The sequence below is a fragment of the Cariama cristata genome, unplaced genomic scaffold, assembly GCF_000690535.1.
Source record: "Cariama cristata isolate BGI_N322 unplaced genomic scaffold, ASM69053v1 scaffold35171, whole genome shotgun sequence".
Taxonomy (NCBI): domain Eukaryota; kingdom Metazoa; phylum Chordata; class Aves; order Cariamiformes; family Cariamidae; genus Cariama; species Cariama cristata.
The window spans coordinates 3,949-14,805 of NW_009599277.1; the positions used below are offsets into that span (position 1 = coordinate 3,949).

Below are 10,857 nucleotides of genomic sequence, written 5' to 3' on the forward strand. Positions count from 1 at the left end.
AAACGCTTCTGCCTGTGCTCAGAGAAACAAACTCCTTCAATACAGCAAATACAATTATGTCCTGCTGCATGCTTCCATCATCACAAAAGCAAATAAAACAATGGACACTTCTCATGTTGGACTTCGGCAAAAGACATTTATTATTATTATTGTTGTGTTGCTGTTGTACCTCCTCTGCTCTGCCCACAGTGGTGGCATAAATGCTGTTACCATATTGCAGCTGATGATGCCGGTGTACAAATCAAAATCCATCTTAATTTCAAACTCCATTAGAAACACAGGAAAAAAGATCAACATTTACGAAATGTAAAGGGAAAAATGGTACGGAAAGAATTTTTTTTTTTATTTTTCAAGCTTCCAAGACAGTATTACAAACAACAGAGAGCAAAGTAAAGCTAGAAATGAAATACTTGACAGCATCTGTTTAAAAATTACAGCTAAGAAACCTAATAAAAGTTGAATAAACAGTTACTAGAAATAAAAATTTTTACACATATGATATTTGTCTGGGATTTTTATTTCTTTAAAATAATTCATACAAATGGTTACAGTCACAAACATGATTTTAACCAAAAATATTGCTAGCCTACCACATTACCAGGAAGGAATCAATGTAGGCAATGAAATGCTGCTACTTTTCAGTAGTCTAGTGCCTTTTTCGCATACCACCAATAATATATACTTTAACTGGTGACAAAAAGCACAATGCTCGTTTATACAAAACCTTTTTTTTTCCTCAAAATCTCTTTGCAAGGTTGTCTTCATTTTGAAATAAGGGAATTCATGCCAAAATTAGGAGAAACTGTTTTTCTTTTGTTTACTAAATTATTCTAAAAAATAAGACAAGCAGGTAGAAAAAACAATGCACTGTGTGGCGTAGAAAGAAAAATGGGAAAAATTCATTGTCCTGAGAAGTTTGCCAACTGCCTCATTTTTGGGCATGTTCTAAAATATAAAAGAAAGGATTTTTAATCTCAAAATTGGTTTGTTGAATGCCTCCCTTATGTTTTTCCTTGTTGACAGCTAAGCAAACAAACCCTTTTTAATGTTCTAAAAACTGTACACAGACAAGTACATTCATGATATAATTAACTACTAACTTCTCTTGCTTAACAAAGAACCCATAGGACACAGAAACAGTGAATCAGTCCACTGGACAGGGACAAACTACAATTTATACGGAGGAAAAAAATGTTTCCAAATCTTCTTTCTGTCTCCCACCTTTTCCTTTTATACTGTATATTGGACCAGTTTCTAAAACAATAATCGTCTCCTCCTGTAAGTTCATGGTTTTTGCCTTTAATCAAAATCCAGGGTTTTGTTTTGTTTTGTTTGTTTGTTTTCCATACGCTGAAGTTGAAATCTCTGATGTTGGGAATGCTGTTTTCGTAGGCTACAATTGGTCGCTTGGGTGGTCTCTATCAGCTTCTGGTTTGACAGTTTGGCCAGGGGAAGGAGCATGGGGCGGGTGGGCTACAGCAGGGAGGCCGTGTGATAAAGACATAGGGTTGGGGACTATTCCTTCTACTGCTGCAGGTATGCCAGTTGAAGCCACGCTTACAACGCCTGGGGGATACCTGCTGAGAAAAGAAAACAAGAACATACATTAAAACCAAGAGACGACTGACTGGAAAGCCCATCTTGCCTCCTTTTAGAGCTACAGAGATGCTTCTTTTGTTTTCAGACCAGTGAGAAAGACAGTTGGTTAAGCCCAGATGAGACACCATATGCAGATGCTGCTAAATAAAGCAAAAGATCCTGTATTTTACCCAAATGAGAAATAAAGGTTTGCTAGATTGTTTCTTCAGATTTCAGATTTAATAGCATGAGTGACAGCATAGCAAAGGAAATAATCTGGAAGTATTGCTCCTCTCAAAGTATGCCTCAATAAGAAATAATTCAAGCTAGATCCGTCCAAGACCTATCTGTTCTCTCTGACTTTTCCTCAAGTTGACCTTCAGGGATTTTTTTTCTCTTTCATTCTCATGTAGAAATTTTAAAATTTCATTGTTGTGGTTTGAAAAAATATTTCTTTAAACTAATCTTGTAGTCAGAGCTTTCTGATAGCTCCCCAAAAGAGCAATCACACCCACACACTCTTAAGGTGACAAATTCAAGCCTGCTGCACCTAAGTAACCTTGTCAGCATCAAACTTGCCACTGTACTTGTCTGAAAGAGAACGAGTACTAGTTATATGGAAGACAGGTGCTTTAGGCAGACTGCAAGAGAGATGCAAACACAAAAACTCTGGATGGTTTTAAAGGCTTCTGACTCTATCTGGACAAACATCAAGGCCTAAATATTTTATGAATTCAATTAAAAAACCACCCTCTGATTCAGCTTCATTTTATGATGGCTCTGATATTATCAGGCTAAAAAAAAATCTCACAAATCTACTGTTTCAATCCTGAAGTTCAGATGTTACTGATGAACATCGGTATTTCAGACTGCTGTATATAAACAACAGCTACACATGAACACTTCTAACAAAAATATGTTTTCTTCTTAGCCAAATACCTCAATACCCATTGGCAAGTTCTCTCTCGATGGTCACTTAACACTGATCCTTTGCCTCCCCATCATAAAGGCGTACACTCATCCCTTGTTGTCTCCTGCTGTATTCCACTCACCTAAGCATCCTAGCAAGTGCATTATCCATTTAAAAGCCTAAACACACAAACCTACCACTTACTCACTGTGGCATTTGCTACCCTAGTATTTACTTAGAACTAAATGGCAGAAAAGGCACTTGTAGTCTTGTCAAGCTTTTTCAAATATCATGTTATTCTGCTGCTGATTTTTTTTCTCATCAGAGTTCAACGCTGAATACATCAGGGAATTTCACCCCATTTCAGTAGCATCTTTTCTAAAGTAACATGTTTGTGTTGTTCATCCTAAGTTCCCTCAAAGTGACAGAAAATTAGTGCAGAACTTTTTCTGTTCTCAGAAGAGGAAAAAAGCTGGATGAAAGCACATTTACTTGTTCTTTTTTCTTCCACCACAGACACATCATGGGAACCGCTGTTTGCAAGCACCGTGCCAGAGGGGCTCGGCATTGCTATCTGACATGGCACAGGGATGACAAAGACACCATACACTGGGCTGGTCATCCTGGGAGATTCCTACAGATGGTAACACTGACTGTAATCTGGGATGGATAACCAGTATGTGAAATACCACACCACCTGTAGGTTGGAACTCTGTTCCAAATTGTACACATATTTACAGGGCTTCCTATGCTAACTCCTTCTCCAGAGAGATTGCTTAGCATTAAGTTGCAGTTGCTAATGGAGTTCGTTGCTTGTTTCAGTACCTCAATTTGAATCTTATTAATAAAATTTGCTTCAATTCCTATGAAAACTGTCAGACTGGATATTGTTTTATTTATTCAAATTTAATTTTGAAACAGCTTATCTGTTACCCTAGGTGCTTTGCAAAAAAACACAACATGACATGACAAAAACTTCCATTTCAAAGCCCAACACAGCAACCATTTCCAACACAGAATCTCTACTTTCTAACAACATATTCCCCAAGCATCAACACAGGAGCTGGGAGAAATCAAGGAGAGAGCAAATTCTGCAATTGCATTTCACCCAGGAAGAAAAGTCAGTCTTCCCTAGTGAAAATGGACAGTGCCGGATCAGAAGCATTACAGTTACCTTATGAGCACATCTTAAGCAGTTCAAACTACACACCTGCAATTCTCCTTTGACGCCAAATATTCTTTATGTATATAAAAATATTCCACTTGGAGACCAAGTTTTAATAATTGGGATTCTACCTGCCAGCACCTCTCCTGAGAAACAGGCTTCCTACAGAGTTTTAGTAACAACCAAAAGCCCTACAATTGTTTTTCTTGTCCTAAAGTTACACAGTGGCAGTAGCCAAAATACAGATAAGATACGCCTCTACAGAAACTGTATTTTGCTTGACAACTCCTAGCCCTATTTTGCCATTCTCTTTTCATAATTTTTGTCCCTTTTTAATTTAATCATCAGTGTTGTTCAAATCGTATGTCTGAAAGCAGGGCACAAACTCAACAGTCTCTAAACATGGGCATTTCTATCCTACATAACCTTCCCTTACGTTGCTACTTACTGCTTTTCTATTCTTAACCAGCAAATACATTCCCTCCGGCACTTCATAAAGTTGCTCCCAATCTTCCTCCTCTGGTAGCAATAAGTTGAAATGTTTTCCAGGTAAAAATGTCTACTGAATTAAATTTTTGTGAATGCAGAAGTGAGAGATCAGTTACACCTCCTCTCCTACTTCGTACTCTACCTTCTCCTTCCCCCACATAGTCTTAATTTACAAAGAAAAATACAATAGTCCTCTTAATTACAACTGAAAGGCAACTTAAATTTCTGTTAATCTCCTGTATTTTTTAAACTACAGAAGCACCTTGAACTCACTGTGCTAAACTCTGCTCAAGAAACCAACTCTGTCCCAAAAGAGCTTAAAAATTTAAGTGCATGCTGTTATCTTACATTACAGAGTCTGAAAATCACCAGTGGAATACTTCAACATGAAATAACTCCTGAATTACCAACATCTAACTATTCTCATCCAAGCACCTCTTCAGTACCTAAATATTCTCATCTTCTACCTGTTAGAAGGCAGAAAGGTACGTCAACATGTCTATAAATTGCACAATCATTGTTTACTGTCAAATTTCACTTTGCCTATAACCTGCATGCTCTGTGACACAGGAAATGGCAGGGGGTTATTTAACAGGCAGCTCAGTAACAAATACACAGTAATAACACAAAACCAGGGTATATTATGCTGCCTCACAGAGACAACTATAAATAGCTCCTTCTCAGGAATATCATTAATCTTTACTCATGGGATAGGTCCTGTTCACTTGACCTTTCATGGTGATGGGGTGTCTTGCATTTCACATAGTAAGTGGTTTTGTTTTCCACAGAATATGATGATATTCAGAAGATCTAGATTACATTCTGCTGATGAATGCTCAATGTTCTTTGCTTGTGATAACATCTGATAATGTAAGAGTTCTGTCCTACATCAAAACACAAGTAAATGATATACCCAGAATAAAACAGTTTCGTTAGGTTTAGTTCACTGAAAGAGCTATTTGCATTTTTTAACATATAAATTATTATCCCAGGTCTTATCTTCTAATGCAATTACATGACTATGATACAGTTATTAGCACATCTGAAAGATCTGAAAGACCCCAGAACTCAGTTAGTTGAACATAATCTTGGACAGCAAAGAAAAGACAGAAAACTTTGTTTCAAACAATCAATTCAAATTCTGTACTTAATCCAGGTAGGAATTAAGCATCAGTAAATGCTGCTTACTGAAACCAGTTTCTTCATAAAGCCTGAGCTTGAATTTGTGCAGATTTTATACTGTGCAAAATAATAACTGCCTTCACCCATACTCAAACACTATTCTATCACCTCTCCAAAGAGCAGCTTTTAATATTTGTTGTAGGACTCTTAACTTCTCCCTCAAAATTCTCCAAATGAGTTTTATTTTGCATTTGAAAATAAATGTGAAGTCAGAATTTATTTATGATTAATTTTCTTTATTGAAAAAACTGATTGAAACAATGTCTAAAAAAAGGCATTCAGTTCTGTGTTTATCCTGCTTAAATTAAATACATATGGTCTTTACCTTGCAAATCATTAACTCCCAAAACATTCCTAAGTTAAAATCCATTTCTAGCTGTGAAGTCTGCTTCTGCTGGACTTGTGACCCTCAAAATGAGAACAAACAACTGCATTTTATTTGGGTATGTAACCCTGTTCTTAACTGCCCTGACAGGGTTAGAGTTATTACCCCCACTTCAGCAACATCTGCCTTTAAGCCTCAGTTGCACTCAGCTGTACCCTAAGTACTCCAAACTGAAGTCAATGAAACCACATGCCGTGTGGAGGAGAACACATGTGCTTGAACTTTTCATTTAAGCAAATAAAAACACCCTTCTTCAGATATTTAGGGCTACAGGTACTTTTTCCAAAAATAAACACCTTGATCTGATGCAAGATACATGCATGTTGATCAAATCAAAGTTATTCTTTTCCTTTGGTGCACTTACAGCTACTGATAAGGAGATTACAGCAGAGGGTGGTGACGCTCTCCCCTGTCATCTCTCCATCACTTTCTGATGAGACAGAAATCATTGGGACACAAGAGTTTTGCTTCACTTCTCAGTTCTGCACAGCTGGGTTCTCATATGGGGTAAAAAAAAATAATAAATCCTGTATCTATTAAAAGTACAGGGTAGCCCTCCTAAAGAAGGACAAAGATAAGAAAGATGTATGAAGGAGGACAGTGGAAAGATTAGGACAAAGAGGTACAAAAAAAATAATGAAAGGACTGCATTGTCTCTTCCCTCAAGGCACTGAGGGAAGCAGCTGTTTGTAGCTTTCTCAGCCACTTTCATCCTACTTATGAGTAAATACCATACTGGAAGATAAAAAATTGCAGACGTTTTTCCTACATAAAAATTGTGTGAAGCTGGCTACTAGGAAAAATCTGCTGCTAGAACAGCTGCTAGGGATAAAGGAACAGAGAAAGACTCTCAAGCAAACAAAGTAACTAAGAAACATACGTACTAGATGTAAAAAAATTGCCCCTTTCTATTAATTATTAAGAGCTGCTTTCACAGTTGATTGAGAATACATAGATTGCATCCCTCAAATGCTTTTACTTAAAAATTAAACGTGTAATTTAGAAAACACTTATTTTAAACGTATTTTCATAATCACCACAGGCTATTCCATTGTATTTACTACTGAGTTATTTGCTCTCTCATGTGTCTAGAGGCCACAAAACCACGTAACAATAGTTTATTATTGAAAGTCTTTCAGTAACCTACTGCTGTATCATTACCTTCAGCAAAAGGAACATAAACTTCCACTGCACTCACTGTAGATGACCAGAAGCGTTTTAACTTGAATATACAAAAACCTGTGTATTGTTCAGATATTACTAACCACACAAAAAAAGGCAAGAAAAGGAAATGTACTTACACGCTGCCTGACCGACTTCACCTAGCAAAACAAGATTATTCTCCTGAATGCAACAATTATGAAAACAATATATCTGAGGCCTAATCCAAAACCACTTCATTTATTAATAGGAAGGTCTTTTATTTATTCTTGAATACCTACCTCTGAATTAAGGAGGTATTTCTTTTACACCTGCAGCATGCTTACCTGTATGCAGCACCATTAAGCTCTGGATGAACAACTCCGGGATCCATGCTGGCCCAATGTGTAGCTGCAGTCAAATGATCTTTGTTAACACAGTTTTTCAGACTGTCTGGAATACGACCTAGGATGAAGTGAGGGAGAGGAAATAAAAAGACATAAAAATGGTATACCTTACGCTCTTTGCATATTTCAATCAATACATAAAATCAATCTAAGAGCTTATTTTTGATCTTCACCGTTCCTCTTTTGTTGGGGACTTAGTAATGGTTAAAAAGCTCTGCATAATTTTTCTTTCTCTGTCTGATTTTTGTATACATGCTTCCAACAGAACCATAATCAACAAGATTCATGCTTTCCAAAAAGCTAAAACTTGAATATAGAGCATGACTACCACTCAAATTCAGTAATGTAGCCTCCTGCTCTGTCTTTTAACTTCACTTTCCTCCCTTTCGCTCCATGTGTAACAGTAAGAAAACCACTTATTGACAAATGTAGGATTCTGAACGGAATTTTGCCATAAACCTGAATATGACCAACACTTTGTTCCTGTCCTCCTGATCTTCCCCTTCTATACCTCAATTGCTCTTCACATTTATTTACTATAACGTATTAATCCTCAGCCATCTCTTTCATTCCTAAAGAAAACTCCCTTCTTAATTTCTTCAAAGCTTTTGCTTAACCTCTGAAGTATAACTGAAGTTTTAAGACACAGATACTGGAAAATCCGTCAACCTGATTCAGCACATACTGGACAAGCCTCTGTCTGTTTTCTGCAGAACTATCTCCAGCCCTGCAAAAAATGACATGAACAGATACAACGCACATTTTCTTCATGGCAACTGGAGTATTTCCACATATTTCAGTGGGAGATCAACTGGAGTCTGTGTTTTTTCTGACATCTGTGTTAATGTCTCTTTTCTAAAGTTTAATCTTACTGTGCATTTGCACACACAGAGGTAGAAAAGAGGCAAGTTCAAGTCTACCCCTGCTACTGTTGGCGACAGCACTCCAGAAATGCTTTCAAAAATTGACCATGCTCCATCATTAAATAATTCAGGCTTTTTGTCTCCAACTTCCTACTGGAAATTTGATTACGGATTTCACTACTCTTTGCTTGCTCTTTCTATCCATCAGCCTGGCCACAATGGGGCTGTAAAAAAGCCTTTTCACGGAATTGCTTTTTGTCTAGTGGATGCCATCAAATACCTGTTAGTCCATGACTTGCGCTTATGCCACTGAAACTTCCCACATCTCCTATGGACAAGCCGAAAGGGCTTCTTAGTTCAATATTGGACAAGATGAGACTCATCATGGGTGAATTCCTACCATTCTCCTGATCAGAAATCATCTTCTAAATATAGCTGAAATACACATCCATCTAAAATTCTGCCAAAATTGTCCATAAATTTAAACAGTATCTTTCTTCTTCTGATGTTTACCCTTCTCAAGTATTTTTGAACTGTAATCATTTCTTCCTCCTTGCCCCTCTCAATCTTCAGTTTGCTAACTTCTGTAGGCATACTCTACTAGTCTCCCCTTACAAAACAGTATTTATTTATTTATTTTAAATTTACAATGATCATTCACTTGCCACACTCGCCTTCCTGTTTCTTCTATTACTGTTTTCAGCAGTCCTCCTTATTTAATACTTTGACTGTTTTGATGTTTAAAAATATATTTTAAGATATTTAATCTCTGCTTATTATTTTTATTTTACACATCAGAACATCATCAACTTTTTGGTCACAGCAGAACCACTCAACATCTTTACTGTCAGGATGGTATTCTGCCTGCATTCTTTCATTGTACACCTTTTTCCAATTAGTTTCTCTCTCTCTACACTTTTTCCTCTGTGTTCCCCTATGGCTTTCATGTATCCAGCTTTATCCCACACTTCCTGTACCTTTCCTACATTTGTTTCACTGCAATTCAATGTCATTCCCACCTCCTTAATGCTGGTCTCAGTTTGATCTTACTACAAACCATGTGCAAACGCTGAAGTGCTGACAGCTTCAGTACAAATCAATGATACAGATCGCTGATAGCACAATCACACACTTAAGAAAATATAGGTCTGTCTTCCTAGGCACATACATTTGGGCTATTGCACAGTATTTAACATAAAACTAGTTCTGTATATCTGACTCTTACTCAGTTTTCAGATCTTAGCCTATTAATGCCCATTTGCACATCAATCATCTGCCAAGTAGGTATCGTGTGCTGGCTTGTGCAATCTCTCCCAGAGCTATCTGGGAGCAGGCAATAGCTGTACAACAACTTAATGAGCATACTATTAGAGTTCTTCTGGAGTATAAGCACAAGGACCAATTCCAGGAAAGGGATGGTCGGACTCTCTAGGTTACCTCTAAAACAGAGAGAAACAGCCCTGTAAAAGGCAATTTAGATCAGGAGTTTAAGAAGTGCCTTTAATCACCATCCAGAGGAGAATCTTCCTTCTGCACAGGCCATAAATAAAACTAAATTGCCTCTCTAGACACAAGATACAGGAAAGGCTACTGCTAGTGCTTTTTGTATAGCAGAGCAATGTGTTGGCACTGAACTACTCTCAAGGTGACACAGATGGCCCTTCATGTCTGCAGAGCATTCCGTCTATATTGCCAAGGGGGAAACAGCAAAGTCCTACTAAAGAGAGAACATTAGTGCTTAATGAATCATTTTCCAGTATGAAAATCCTTTCTTTTATTTTAGGCTACAAGGGATTCAAACCATTGCCAAATGGCTCACTCTTCTCATTTTACTTATTAGCAGTGCATGTTCAAGACATGACTGTTTTCTCTTATGTGAACAGTTTACAATTACATGGTAGTTATACAACAAAGAGACTTTGCCCTTTAAAATGCCAGACTTCTTTAGCAATAGTTTAAAGACAGGAACATCTAAAATACAATATCCTCCCAACAAAATACTGAAAGTTTCATTTTGATGTAGAGAACAAATTGTTGAGATATGAGCACTACTAGGAGCAGCATGAAGCTCTAGATGCTTTATCCCTAAAATTACAGCCTTAAAGACACTGAAATTCCAGACCGTCCTCTAAGACAAATTCGGATGAACTCTGGAAAACACAAAGGAGCCAAAGAAAAAAGAATAAACGAAACAGAACATAGGAAAACCTATGAAAGATACCAGCAATATCTGGATGACTTGCAGTCAAACCCATCAAATAGGTAGTATTTACAAGCAACAACAACAACGCAGATTTTTCACATGTAAGTACATTTCTGTTATTTGGAAAAAGTACTTATTTTGCAGTGCCTGCCGCCTTCTCTTTGTAATTGCAATGAACCTCCAAAATTATCTGTTCCAGTTCTGACAACAGACTTAGTAGATATTTGCTAGTTTCTATGTTCCAAATACTAGAAATGTAAACAAAACCTAAGGTTGGGGTTTTTTCAGTATCTTTCAAGACTGAAGAATGAGTTTGTTAAAAAGAAATATGCAGTGAAGGAGCTAATAAGGTGAGTTAGTACCTGTGATCGCCCTTCGGATCTCTCGTGCTGCTTCCTCCCGCATCTCAATTGAGGCTTGTTCACTATACCAGGCTGCATGTGGGGTACAGATCAGGTTTGGTGCATCCTTCAAGGGGCCCTGACTAAAGCTAAATGAAGATTTAAAACAAGATCAAATGACAAAAAATACTGGG

The 10,857-nt window shown here is 37.3% G+C and overlaps 1 protein-coding gene across 1 annotated transcript; it reads right to left on the reverse strand.

The window, feature by feature from the left end:
- Window positions 1-319: 319 nt before the first annotated feature.
- On the reverse strand, window positions 320-10,813 carry LOC104157143 (C-terminal-binding protein 1-like). The gene is made up of 3 exons (XM_009709625.1): window positions 10,685-10,813; window positions 7,197-7,314; window positions 320-1,580 (listed from the first exon to the last, which is right to left on the reverse strand). Exons 1-3 carry the CDS (start codon window positions 10,725-10,727, stop codon window positions 1,394-1,396), a joined length of 348 nt encoding a protein of 115 aa, XP_009707927.1. The 5' UTR covers window positions 10,728-10,813; the 3' UTR covers window positions 320-1,393.
- Window positions 10,814-10,857: the final 44 nt, after the last annotated feature.

Coding starts and splice junctions, on each gene's coding strand:
- LOC104157143 (XM_009709625.1), bottom strand. CDS start 10,727: ATGCGGGAGGAAGCAGCACGAGAGATCCGAAGGGCGATCACAG. Junction 7,315..10,684: donor GATCCGAAGGGCGATCACAG/GTACTAACTCAC, acceptor ACTTCATCCTAG/GTCGTATTCCAGACAGTCTG. Junction 1,581..7,196: donor CTTAATGGTGCTGCATACAG/GTAAGCATGCTG, acceptor TTCTTTTCTCAG/CAGGTATCCCCCAGGCGTTG.